This window comes from Sycon ciliatum, chromosome 4 (assembly GCF_964019385.1).
Source record: "Sycon ciliatum chromosome 4, ocSycCili1.1, whole genome shotgun sequence".
NCBI classification, from domain to species: domain Eukaryota; kingdom Metazoa; phylum Porifera; class Calcarea; order Leucosolenida; family Sycettidae; genus Sycon; species Sycon ciliatum.
The window spans coordinates 12735388-12750090 of record NC_088646.1 but is presented as its reverse complement, the minus strand read 5'-3'; the positions used below and the strand labels follow the sequence as shown (position 1 = coordinate 12750090).

Genomic DNA, 14703 nt, shown 5'->3' with positions numbered 1-14703 from the left:
ACACACACACACACACACACACACACACACACACACACACACACACACACACACACACACACACACACACACACACACACACACACACACACACACACACACACACACACACACACACACACACACACACACACACACACACACACACACACACACACACACACACACACACACACACACACACACACACACACACACACACACACACACACACACACACACACACACACACACACACACACACACACACACACACACACACACACACACACACACACACACACACACACACACACACACACACACACACACACACACACACACACACACACACACACACACACACACACACACACACACACACACACACACACACACACACACACACACACACACACACACACACACACACACACACACACACACACACACACACACACACACACACACACACACACACACACACACACACACACACACACACACACACACACACACACACACACACACACACACACACACACACACACACAACCACACACACACAACCACATACACGCACGCACGCATGCATACATGCACGCACACACGCACGCACACGCACGCACACACGCACGCACACACACACATACACACACACATACACATGCATACATACATACACATATACAGATACACACACACACGTACACACATACACACGTAAACACACACACATACACACATACACACACGTACACATATATTATACACATACATTCACACACACGTACACACGTACACACACACGCAAACACAGCTAGCAGCTGTACCCATTCCGAGATGCTTACTTTCTCTCCTTTTTCTGTCGCAGTCTGTTCTCAGCATCCTGTCTCACCTCCGCTGCGAATGCCTTGTGAGCCCTGCAAACAGACCGGTGATGGGTGTGATGATAGTCAGTAACAAAGCTGAAATTTCTTCTACTTCCAGGCACATGCATGTGGAACTAAATCAGTAACACCACCTGCCTAAAGAGCAGTTTTCTGTGTACGAGTACATGTAACGTGGCCCAGGGGTGGGGGTGGGGCAACCATTAGTTACATTGCAGTGCAACACCATGATTGCATTCATTCAGTGATCACGTATATCTATTTGATGTTGTGTGGTGGCGCATTGCAGATGACAATGTTCCCCATTGTGATTGCCACCACTATGGCATAGCTCAACGTTCTGTGTGTGTACACGTATGCGTGTGTGTGTGTGTGTGTGTGTGTGTGTGTGTGTGTGTGTGTGTGTGTGTGTGTACAGGGGCGTGCTCGGCGAGGGGCACAGGGGGCAAGTGCACCCCCCCCCCAAATATTTCGACCGGGGTTTTGAAAAGTCACCAATGTATTGCGGAAAGCCCGACCTCGCGGGAGCACATCCACAGATGAGGTGCTGAAGCTGTTCTTTCGACGCTCTCCTCGCCGAATCCTGTCCAGATACGTCAACTACAAGTAGTGTTGCGATTGTTCTTCGCTATATCCGTACAATACGTGTTTGCATCGGCCTGCCTGGCACAGACAGTGCCGTCGACGGATTGGTTTTTATAGATTTGTAAAGTTTTCATCCTTTATTTTGAGAAAATTGATATGATGCTGTACTGTATGTTCATTCTTGATGACATACATGTACAATCTTTGTATGATGTCACCGGTACAACCACCTTTTGAAAATTGCTGTTGTCTGGAAGTGGTGCACCCCCCTGGAAGGGGAGCCGAGCACGCCCCTGAGTGTATGTGTGTGCATATGTGTGTGTGTGTGTGTGTGTGTGTGTGTGTGTGTGATCAGTTTCGCTACCTCGGAACTAATATCCACGCTGATGGCCGCTGCTCCCGGGATATCGAGTCCAGGATAGCTGCTGCATCACGTGCCTTTGGCGTTCTGAGTCGCCCAGTGTTTCGGGATAACAATCTAACGCTGGCCACCAAGCGAACAGTGTTTGAGGCGTGTGTGCTGAGCTTGCTGCTGTATGCGTCTGAGTGCTGGGTACCACTCCAAGCCGATATTGCCAAGCTGTCATCTTTTTACATGAGATGCCTCCGCACCATCATGGGTGTGTCACGCTCTGACGTCTGGGACTTCCACATCAGCAACACCACCATCCTGGAGCAGTGGAATGATGCCAGACCCCTGCCCATCAAGGACCGGATTGTGCAACGCCGTTTGGAATGGTTTGGCCACGTTATGCGCATGGATATGGAACGGACACCCCGGGTTGTTCTGTTCGGCTGCCGACCGGAGACCCGACCTGCATGCGGCCCACGAAAGCGCTGGCGAGACGCTCTGAGTCCGGATCTACAGCGATGTGACGTACAGGACTCTTGGCCAGAAGATACCCAGTCACGACCAGGGTGGAGGAACATCTACCGTGAGCTGGAACCAGCTTCGTCACCAGTGCGTAATGTGCAATGTCTTGTCTGCCGACGCGTATTTAGCAGGCCTTCGGACAAGCGCCGTCACAAGTGCTTGGATGAAAGGGCCAAGCCCATAGCAGAGCAGCGCGGTGCAGTGCAATGTCCCCAATGTCAACGGTGGCTACGCAGCCGTGGTGGGCTATCGCGGCATAAATGCACACCCCATGATCCTCAGCCCCGTGAAGACCATCCCCAAGCTATTGCAAGGGACTGTTGCGCAGCTCACTGCCCCACATGTGACCGCTGTTTCGCCAGACCGTCTGACAGATCACGACACAAATGCCACCGTAGTACGCATCGCCCGACTGCAGCAACACGATTGACATTTGAATGGTCCTGCCCCGACTGTGGCCGCCGTTTTCGCCGCGGGAGCGACCTCACCCGACACAGATGCCAGCGGCCTCCCTCCTCCCCGGTTCTCTCTTAAGGAGAGCCACGTGGCCCTTGTGGCAGTGCTGAACAGGAACAGGAACAGGAACAGGTGTGTGTGTGTGTGTGTGTGTGTGTGTGTGTGTGTGTGTGTGTGTGTGTGTGTGTGTGTGTGTGTGTACCTGTGTGTGTGTGTGTGTACCTGTGTGTGTGTGTGCATACATGCTTGTGTGGGTTGTTAAAATTCGTTGACTTACTCCAAGCCTTGCTCCATCTGTTTCTCTTTCACCGCCAGCTGCTCCAACTCTTGGATACAGTTGCTACACTCATCAGTTGCGGCCATCAATGTATTCCTTGAGGTATCGACCCTGATATATGCGAAGAAACAACAACGATGACAACAGGCATGACAACAGGCATGACAACAGTATGCATGCATATTTCGAAAGTCAGTGTTACAAACAAAAAGTCTGGTTGAAGAGTATACAAAAGAAGGTCAGTTCTTATGCAGTCTGCCAGAGTCAAACTCACGTTGTTTGTATTGAAGCTAGCCGTCCTGATTCTGCATCTGCCCGCTTCGAAGAGCGCTGGTGAACTGCAAATAAACAGCAAATCACGATTACGTTTCAATTAATGCTTTCATCCCCATCAATTATTGTATGTGAACGTATTCTCGGTCATAAACTGTAGATGATGCAATGATGATGCGATGCACTTGACGATCTGCAGTGTAAAAAATTGCTTACCACCTTACACAAGCTAGGTTGATGATAGCAAACACAAAGACCACAGTCATGAATACACACCCTCCCCCCCCCCCCCCCCCACACACACATACACACACACGTGTGCGCACACATACACACACATACGCATGTGCATGCACACACACAGGGTCTGATCAGTATAAACAACAGGGGTTGGAAGTTCATTTCGTCGTTCAAGGCAAGGATCTTACTCTTTTGCGCCCTTGCAAATTGCGGCTTCAGTTTCTCCATCTCTTCCTGAGCATATCTCGTGTTCTCCAGTGCCTGAAGCGACAGAAAGGCCAGAGATAGACAGCTAATTCAAACATTCAAACACTAGTACATAAGTGGCATGATGCCTAAAAGTAGCCTAGCTGGCCGTGGTTTATTCACCATGCTGAAGTATGATGGTGAAATGCTACATCTTCCTCGGCTTTCACATGATTGTGCCGAAAGAACCCTGCCTCACCTCTTCTTCTCTCAACTTCAATTGCCGAATGCGCTCTTCATGAGCAGCTGTTTCCTCTACTTGTGCTGCTTTTATGTCTCGCCTGGAAGAATGAAAAAAAAGCGTCACAAATACGACACATGCATACATGCATATGTAAGCATGCCAACACAGTGCACAAAAGCCAGGTGATAGGGTGTCCTGCTGGACACCCTATGCATGAACTGCTATGTATGGTTCTCCATGTTTAGTAACGGGCACCTCGGTCTACCTGGTCTAGCAAGTACCATGTGGGGGAGTTTTAGTGGAAATAAATTCAAATAATCTTTTGCCAATTTTTGTGGAAATAGTGACGTCATATGCCAGATCCTTGGCCCATCCCTATTGAATCGTATGCCGGGATTCAGAGTTACGAACATTTTAAAGTTATGGACAGTGCCCAGCTAAAAGTGATATGAGCCTATCTGGATTGCACTGGTACTGAAAAAGGACTACTGACAGCTATGGAGCAAGTCTGATTCACAGGAATGGTGATCTCATTGGCAACCCATTTAAACTCAGTAGGTTTGGTATTCGGAGGCACTTCCAACACAGACGTTCCCGAAAGAATACATTGTAGATGTTGTAGATCTCAAATTGTTTGCACTCTCTTTTGTTACTTGTACATCTTTCAGTATACCCCCGGGATGTACATGTACATTTCACATGGAACGTGTCCAGTTCTTCAGTGTGGCCACCGCATTAACCCCAGACTGAGACTGCGGCCTCACCCTTTAGCTTGCTTCTTGAGCACACTGCGTGCAGTCTCATCGTATTCCTCTTTGGCTGCAGTCTTCCTGGCCTTGCACAGGTTACATCCTACTTTCAATGTGCTAAGCTCCTGCAGTAGCAGCAAGACAAAACAAACAGTACTGTACAGTAAATATCTGGTCTCACAGTACAAGCAAGTCACAAGTCACTTCCTGGGAGTTTGACAACATTTTAACCATAGCCAACTGACGGTTATCGTACGTAAATGAGCTAAGCCTCTGGTGACAAAACAACACAAGCACAATAAATATGCCTGAGCCTCCAGTGTGAGCATGGTTGACTTTAACCACTTCATTAGACTTGGTAGGCTTCTATGCCAAGGCCAATTATTGGGTAGCTCACTGCGCTTGTGAGGAGTGCACTGCAATCCTCTACCCGGGTTCTCTCAGTGGGTGATGCAGGGTGCACACAGTACTCTACTTTGGGTGGTCCAGGGTACACGCAATGCTATATTCCTTCCTAAGAGAACATTGTACTTGCATCCTTCAATCGCGTAACCTCTGCTCCAACTAACTCAGCCTCGTCTTGAGTTACACAGATCTCCCTGCACGCGCACGCACGCATGTGTGCACGCACACACACATACACACACACACATATACACACACAGAGTAAAAACTGGTTTAAGCGACCTCTGGTTTCAGCGACCACCTCTTTGAACGACCATTTTTCCATGCACGGACGGTTCTATACAGAAACTGCACCGAGTACAGCAACCATCTGCCTTGCGCAACCAGCGACCGACTTTTAGTGCACCAAGTGCCATATCTGACCCGCATACAGCAACCAAAGCTAGCCAAAAGTGCTATCCTGGCTGGCAGGCTTGACTGCAACAGGGTTGAAGCGTGCTCAGAAGCAAGAGCATGCAGTCAACAGAACTAGAAGTGACAAGTGAAATTGCAGGGTGCGCTGCATGCACTTGAGTGAAGTGTAAAATTCATGGGTACTTTGCCTGTACGAACGTGTTCTATGCACCACACCTATCAGTACTTGTACATCATACTATAATTATGGAAGTACATGTTCATGTACCTGAACAATTGCCAAAACTTACTCCTGTGCACAGGTACATGACTATTACCGTATTTCCGCAAATAAAAGGCCGTCCTCGTATACAACGCCTTCCTCGTATACAAGGCCGGGGCAGGGGGCGATTGAAAAAATAAAAGACCGTCTCCGATTAGAAGACCGGGCCTACTAAATGAGTCTTTGTTCTTGTGTTAAAAATAGAAGACCGTGCTCAAACTGTGGAAAAAAATAGAAGACCGTGCTCAAACTGTGTTGAAGAAAATGGAAGAGAAATAGAAAATGGCGAGAAATAGAAGACCGGTGTCAAACTGGGTTGAAAGAATAAAAGACCGTCCTCGAATACAAGACCGTCCTCGATTATAAGGCCGGGTTAGGACGAGGTTGAAAAATAGTAGACCGGCCTACTATTTGTGGAAATACGGTAATTGCACATTTACGTACACGATCCGATATGCCCCGAATGTATGGGACCTGGTTCTAACGACCGTTTTTGCTTGCACCGTGCGGTGGTCGCTTAGATCAGGTTTCACTGTATCATAATACACATGTGAGAAAAGGGCACGAGTCACACGGACGGTTCTTCGTTTCACCATGCTTCATTGGAGATAGATTCTCACTACTGCTCAGCAAGGTGTTATCTTCTTTCGCCATTAAGGCATTGGGAAGAAGACTAGCATCAACCTAGGCAATCCTTTTTACTCCACCTTGTATGTAAGAGCTATACCCGTTGAGCATTAAAAGACCCGGTGTATTTCGTATTACAAAACTGGTGCAAATCACATGCAAAAGTATGGCAACAACTAGACAAGCCACCGAGTTGTGCTATAACTCGTTACGTCGACAATCCATGCTGCCATAGCACTACACTTACCGTCGAAGTGCAAAGCACTGATCTTCTTTATTGGCAATATGCTCCTTTCGCTCAGCCTGCATGGGAAGGAGTGAAGAATGGTGGAATTGATGACACGTTAATAAAATGTAGTGCAAATAAGAGAAGAATGCACCGACCTACAATAGAGTGTCAATACCACTGAACAGATCACTATACTGCAATGTCATATCTATGTTGCTTTTTTTAATAGGACAATATTGTACTCACCACTTTAAGTCCGATTTCATCAATCTCCTTCTCGGCAGCTAACCTTTCCACCTCCAGTTCATCGCGCAGCCGTTGTATCTGTTCTTCCAATTCCTGCGTCTGCAAGCAAGACAAGAAGCCAGCATAACAGACAGTGATTTGCAAGCATGATGTCACTGCTGTACACCTGCAATGAATATCAAAATGGGTTAGCGAGAGAACGGTTCCTCGAAATTGAGAAGTATTCACTTGCCTCGTGTTCAATCATGTCATTGAACTTCACCGCATACACCCATGCACACATGTGGTCTGTCACCCATCATGGTCCATGGGACAGGGTAGCTAGGTCAGAACTATTCTGGGCCAAAATGATACCCCCGGCCATATTGAATGTGATGCCATATTGTATACATTTGCCCTACCTGCTCGACGATGATAGCATCCTCAGCCATTTTCTCATTCAGCACAATGCGGCACCTAGGCACCACCGGGCAATTATGAGCAAAAGAGAAGCAAAGGAGTACCACGGATTCATCGGTGTCTAATAGCCAATGGTATTCACTGTCCTTCAAGTTAGCGGCTTTGCCTGACTAATAGCCAACAGTATTCACTGTCCTTCAAGTTAGCGGCTTTGCCTGACTAATAGCCAACAGTATTCACTGTCCTTCAAGTTAGCGGCTTTGCCTGACTAATAGGCAACACCTAGACTACAGTAGAACTATGATAAGACCTACTCCATGGGAACAGCAAAGTGCATTTAGTATCCAAGACACTCAGTCTTACCCGAACACAGTTCAGTATAGAACGATACATCCACACCCTGTGCAATGTGTCTACTAAGCAAGTGTACATGCTACCAGAGCCATACTAGAAGAGATCCACTGTATGTGCTCCAGGGTACCAAGAGACAAAATTAGCCATTGCTGTTCATCAATGATCTGAGTTTCTGATGCAGGACTCTTACCTTGCTTTCTCTCCCATGATCCGATTGAGATCCTGAACATTCTCCTCGTGGCCTTTCTGGGCATTTTTAACTTCGGGTCTGGGAACACAGCGAGAATCGAAAGAGAATTAAATTGATAAACTGATGACCAGAATAAGAGATCAATGATAAGGATAGAAAAGTGCTGGCTTCATTACGGTACAGAACTTGATGCTGTCTAATTATTTTACACACGGCCTACCGTGCCAAAGTACTTGTCATGACTAAGCACATATATAACACACTTTTCTCCAGGAAAACTGATATTATATCAATTTGAATCAAATACAATTAGCGGGTAAGTTTACAACAAAGTACCAGGCCCGTGCAGATGTGATAGATTGCAGTTGGAAGGATATGTATTGCTGGTGCGAACTACTGCTGGAGAACATACTTCATTCGCTGGACTTCACTCTGGATTCTTTCCAATTCAGCTTCCTTCTCTTTAACCCTGCTCTCCACGTCCACAACTCTCGCCTACAGACAGCGTGGGAATAGAAACAACAGCAGGGAAGTAGTGCATGGACTACTGCACATACGCCCACTAAAATCGTATATCTCGTGTGTGATTGTGCGGGGTGAGAGTAATGCCTGCCCAGTGGTGAAGAAGACCAAGCCTGCAATGGCCGCCTGGCTACCCCTAGAATGATGTTGTTGTCAGCACTTCATTGCTGAAAGCTGCACAGGCAATGGCGATATACCCGTTCACATCAAGTAGAGCGGCAGTGAGACAGTAGCATGACAACACAGTTTCAGTACATGCATAGATGGTCCGTGTTGGTGGCTGAGGACACTATACAAGTACATGTACGTGACATAACATTGGCAAGCCAGAGGAGCACTAAACACATCCCCATGTCACCACAAGAGATCAAAGCCAACAGAATGATTGCATCAGTCCCTGGGTGAATCCGGTGTGCTAGATCTTGACAGGATAGTCTACTGTACCGCATGCTGTGCTAGTGGTGGTATCTGAATGCACGCTACATAGCCACAATAATACTGGACATGCTACATACCCGGGCTGTGGTGTACTGAACTGATGCATGCTACATACCCGGGCTGTGGTGTACTGAACTGATGCATGCTACATACCCGGGCTGTGGTGTACTGAACTGATGCATGCTACATACCCGGGCTGTGGTGTACTGAACTGATGCATGCTGCATACCCGGGCTGTGGTGTACTGAACTGATGCATGCTACATACCCGGGCTGTGGTGTACTGAACTGATGCATGCTACATACCCGGGCTGCGGAGTACTGAACTGATGCATGCTGCATACCCGGGCTGTGGTGTACTGAACTGATGCATGCTGCATACCAATATTGCACTGAACTACATAATTATACATAATGTCATCTTTCCTTACCTTGACTTTGTTCAATTGCTGTGTGTTATCCCGACTGAGTGATCCCAATATCTCTACAGGCAGCACACAAACCCAAGCAATATGCCGAGAACGGTCAGTTCTGATTCTGGAAGACACATGCTCTAATGCTTCGAGTAGTAAGTGCGATGTAGTGTGATAATGAACCAATGGCCAAGACGCTATCCGGACTGGAAACTCTATTTGGCTGCCTACCGAAATGATGAAACTCAACAACAAATCCATAAACAGCAAGTTGTTTGACTGAAAAAACCTAACTCGGTGCTGACACAGTGCTTATGTCGTGCTTACTCACTTTTTACTTCATTGGTCATGCGCACGGGGAACATCAGCTTGTCATGCCGGTAGTTGCTCCAAATGATGGTCTCAGATTCCAGAGATACCCGCAGGTCCTGGCAAGTCTTCTCCTGGAAGCAGACGGGACACAGGAACACAGCCAGCACATCCACGGTGATTTTTCCATTGTGTCACAAGAACCTCTTCTCATGATCTGACCTCCCTGGTGGCACAGCTTGCGGCACATTGTTCTAGTGTATGGATCGGAGTATGGCTTAGGGGAATGGCTATTAATAGAAATGTAAGTTTCTGGCGGAAGGCAGCATTGATGCTGATGAGGTATGATTGCTGTAATTAATTATTCCTCTTGCTGGCCCTTTGCTGGAATGCCATTGTATGGATTATCCTCTGCCGGATGACAAACCACGGCTCATTGCTTGCATTGTGTAATCCTCCCAGCATTAAAAATTAAAAAATGATGATCATCATTGGAATGCGATGTTTCCACGTGTCACATTATCATTGCCATGTGAATAGCCTACTGGAGCACAACTGGCAGGTACCTAGGCGTCACGGATATGGAAGACAAGCAGAGCCCTGTGTCTATTGTTTCATCTTGTTTGGTCAGTCTCATTGTTATCTGTCCTAATGAACATTGCCAATCTCCACAAGCAGCTCAACTTCAAACACCATCATTTGTTGCATACTGTTAGATGATGAGGTAGAGCACTTTAGTGTTGCAACGGCAATGATGCAGAACAGAGCTACTCAGAGTAACCCTGTTGCCAGCCTGCTGCTGCCTGCAATATCTTACACCAGGTACACAGGATGATGGTGTCCTATGCATGCAGCTTGGGCGGAAGCTGAGAACTAACATTCGGTCCTGTGCCAAGGTTACGATAGCATACATCAGTTATTTTAGGTTTTTAGACACTAAAAACTGATCATGAGCTGATGATTGATACGTACCAACTGTTGCAGTACATCGGTCACATCTTTGATCTCTCCATATGCTCCACCATTCAAGCCGTCTATCACACACCATGCATAGCCAGAAACACACAGAGATGGACAGACGGATAGATAGATAGATAGATAGACACACCGGCAGGCCGATAGATGGATATATGGATGGACATACGGACAAACAGATAGACACATACACATGCTGCACAACAAGGAGAAACGTCAACGCCTATCAAACCCTGCTCATCGATAACAATGTCACATTATTGTCAAAGAATACAAAACGACCGCTACAATAATGTAACAATACCACAAAAGGTAGGAACACATAGAACACCAGAGAAGGAATTGTTCAAGAGCCTAGCAATCTGCACAGAGCATACCGACTTAGTATGTATTGCTACTTGCTACTGTCCGAAGCACAGTAATGAGAGCTAGTACAGTACATGCATGTACATCATTGCAATTCCTGCACTCAAGTTGGAAAGAAGCATACTCGTCTAGCTGGTACCATGAGATCTTTCATTACCAGATACCTTTGGTTCATGCATAGGGACCTTTCCTGATATGACATCTCTCTATCTCTCAAGCCTTATGAAGATATGGCTATGCTTGTGACTCGGTGCATGTGCGCCGCTGACTTACCGACACGAATATTCTGCAGCTGCTCAACAGTCTTGCCAACCTCCTTGCTGACTTTACTTGCCTCGTCCAGAATTGCACGATGATCTCCATATGCGCCCTTCTTCTTCCGCCGCTTTCTCCGTCCATCCACTGTGTGGTCGTTTATTGAGGAACACGATTCATCAGCAATACCCACAGCATATTCTGCGTGCACTGGCATTAGTTCAGCGCCACTTGACGAAGGAAGTTTCGTTGTACTGGGTGCATCGCTCGTCGGCTTAGCATCCCACAAAGACATGGTACTGATGCCCGTAGACTTTCTGACATTAGAAGGTAAAGATGGAAGCGTAATAGTCGACTCCTTGCTACTAACGGCAGTGCTGGTGGCGGTAGAGATACTACCGAGGCTTCCAAGACTACTAGTATCCAGATTTGCCATTGCATAAGCAAAACGCTCTTTTTCAGAACTGGCGGAGTTATGACTGCTTCTACTGGATGTTCATGCAGCTTTGGAGTCAAGACACGGCTACGAGCTCCACTCCAGGCCGGTAAACCAGAGCGCACCCAGCGGCATGGTGTTCTAGCTCCTTGTCAAGAAGCAGCATCCATGACCAGGATCATGATATCCCTGATGCAATTACATGCATTTCTTCCTTCCATTGGAAAACAATCCAGTCATAATTTTCTCATTCTGAGCAACAACGCCTGGTACAGCAGTCAGCAGCTGTGTTCGGCAGTGCACCATATCTACTCTCTACTCCAGACTCTAGACTACAGGCTCATAGTCATATCACTAATTATCAGTCATTCTGTTTGAACTGATCATTCTGTGCCCCGCGCCTGTGTCCAGGCAGGTGGTTGTCATGGAATCCACTGAAGAGTGATGGTCCCGTGATCATGCATCTTTAATACGGAGGATTAGCAAGACGAAATTCGCGTTCGCGTTCGCTCTCCAAGGAAAGTCGAACTCAGTGACGGAATTCGCGTGATGAGAAGGATTAGCAGACAGAATTCGCACTTGCATGACGTTGACACGACGTACATTGCGTACAGACACTACAGCGTGGTAAATTTATGACTGCCCTGACACGAATCCGCGATTCGTGTTCCGACTACTTTTCCGAACGAAAAATGCGAAAGTACGCAATCCAGTTCGAAAAATGTTTGCGAACGCGAACGCGAATTTCGTCTTGCTAATCCTCCGTAATATCTTGTTTCTTTTCTTTTTACGAGAAACCACAATTTCGCACAAACCTCGAGAACAGAATACTGGCATGCCGGCTGCAGTCGTGCATTTCGTCTCCATGCCGATGCCCGGCAATGGTCTCTAGACATACTCATAGATATCAGTACCTGACAGGGAGTCGTATACCCTAGGCTCTATGACTCCCTGGTACCTGACCAGGCCTACGAATCGATGCCCCGACGATGGTCTACCAAGTACCAGTAGACCTACCAGGGAGCAGACCACCCGTTTACCATGGTTTACCCCCTGGATTCTCCTCGTAGATCTACGTCTACGTCTACATAAACCTTGTACAATACTTACTACTAGCACTACTACTAGGCATAGCGGAGGACGTTCACATGGTTCAGGTTGGTTGTAACTCTGAGTTTCATGCCGCTAGGCAATCATCAGACACCTTTGGACAATGGAGGCTGGTCGGTAGATCTACGGTAGGCTGCACAGCTCATGATGCCCCGGTACCGCGGTCTACAGTGTCCTGTGTAGTTCGCCGATGCCGGCTAGGTTTCGAGAGGAGAGGAGGATTGATGCTGAAGGAGAGAGACCCTTTGGCCCTTGTCTTTGGAAGGCGTTACTAGTACTTGAACTTTGAAGACCCGGACAGATAAGACACACATTACGATCAGCAATGATTATCAGATGCTGAGTGTCACTGACCATTTCCAGCGTAGTAGTACTAGGAGACTCAGTTCGAGAACTCTTCTCCTTGATACAGTACAATCATGCACATGTACTGGACTCTGGAGATGGAACTAAGATAGAAAGCAGACTGAGACTACTGTCTGAGCAGGAGTAACAACTAACATGCCCCCTGGTAAGCGTGGGCTTCACATAACATAAGTAGCTGCAGAGGTATCCTCACAGGCACTGCACTTACCAGCAGTCCAGCACTCACAACTCACACCTCGCACCTCCGCGCCAACGCACACTGTTGAAAGCAGGGCTACCAATCACAACCTTGCAGGAAACATTACAAAATGTACGTATCCGCATATCAGGTAGAGATCTACACACACATAGCCATTGAGCGAGCTCCGACGTTGGGCCATGATTGGGAGGAGACGACTAACTGCTTTGCTGCCTTCACCACCGAAACCGCACCTTACTTCTACTCATGCAGTACAGAGGCATTGTTAGGCGTTGTGCAGACGATCGATACAATTAATGGTTCTCTCGATTTGTGAGGTGCTAACCGGGTCTAGAGTAAGAAGCTTCTACATGGCGTGATGGCACTCCCTGACCAAGTCCCAAGCTGCAAGGGCGAGAATTTGGAGATACCGTTTTAGAAATGAGTTCTAGCGTCTAACACCGTAACAGTTAGTGATGGTGGTGACATTGCCGTTAATTCACTACCCTATGGTGCTAAACCAGGTCATAAAACGTTATAATTTTAGAGTAAGTATTAGTTTAGTTCGACGTTGTCACTTGTCCACGCTTCTAGCACCCACACTTGGTGCTAGTTGACATCAGTGGTCACGAAAGGCAACAAACAGTTCTACTGTATGGCCTTCATTCGGTCATCAGGACAGCCTGAAACGGTCACTGTTATCACTCTTCCGCCTTTGTTGACTTCTGTTTTCAAAGCCTGTCTCGGAAGTTCGTGTCATAGAATCGTAAAAGATGGCAGGGGACGAAAGTCACGAGTGCCGGGCTGCCTACACCGACCGAGAGGTACATAATTCCATTGCAAGAAAGTCTTCAGTGTGAACGTAAGTACTCATCATCTACTGCATAATGTACATGTCTGTACATGTCGCTTGTCGAATTCTACGCGGTGCGCTTGTCGACTTCTACGCGGTGTTGGCGAAAGTCGCCTTTCCCGATTGTACTGCCGACACCTGCCAAGGCAAGGATGGCTGAGGAGCTGAGCTGAGATAGGGCGTACAACGTCTACGTGTTTGGCGGTATGTTAGACGCGGTGCTAAGTACGTGGGTAGGGGTTGGGCTTCTTGGCACTTCCGGATGTCCAAGTCCGACAAAACAGGAGCACATATTACATGAGGATTTATCTTTGAGTGAGTATATCAGGCGCAGGTGGCTTCGCACTGTCATCAATCACGAACTTGGAAATAATTTATTTAGTATACGTCATGTAGTTGTAATAACTTGTATCAAAACTAGACTGGGCTTTTGCTTGTACTGTATATGTAATAACGTTGGCTGTAAGTGTTACTGCTGCTAGCGATACCTGCATTGACTCACTAGCATTGATAGTCATCCATGCAGGTCATTTCGGACATGATTCTGAATGCTGCACACCTCATTACATCCGTTGGTCGGCGTGCAGACAGTACATGACTATCG

At 47.3% G+C, this 14703-nt stretch overlaps 1 protein-coding gene across 1 annotated transcript in view; it reads right to left on the bottom strand.

Moving 5' to 3' along the window:
- The window catches only part of LOC135813409 (myosin-9-like), a 21442-nt gene extending 9528 nt beyond the window's left edge, over positions 1-11914 (bottom strand). The window contains exons 1-16 of the mRNA XM_065326506.1: positions 11175-11914; positions 10533-10594; positions 9583-9694; positions 9270-9322; positions 8292-8374; positions 7880-7957; positions 7338-7392; positions 6937-7035; positions 6709-6764; positions 5289-5352; positions 4769-4878; positions 4020-4101; positions 3763-3835; positions 3336-3399; positions 3062-3172; positions 831-902 (exon numbers count right to left, since the gene is read on the bottom strand). Of these exons, the coding sequence (XP_065182578.1) occupies positions 831-902; positions 3062-3172; positions 3336-3399; positions 3763-3835; positions 4020-4101; positions 4769-4878; positions 5289-5352; positions 6709-6764; positions 6937-7035; positions 7338-7392; positions 7880-7957; positions 8292-8374; positions 9270-9322; positions 9583-9694; positions 10533-10594; positions 11175-11592 (1592 nt within the window). The 5' untranslated portion in view covers positions 11593-11914. The remainder of the gene's footprint in view (positions 1-830; positions 903-3061; positions 3173-3335; positions 3400-3762; positions 3836-4019; positions 4102-4768; positions 4879-5288; positions 5353-6708; positions 6765-6936; positions 7036-7337; positions 7393-7879; positions 7958-8291; positions 8375-9269; positions 9323-9582; positions 9695-10532; positions 10595-11174) is intronic.
- Between the last annotated feature and the right edge of the window lie 2789 nt (positions 11915-14703).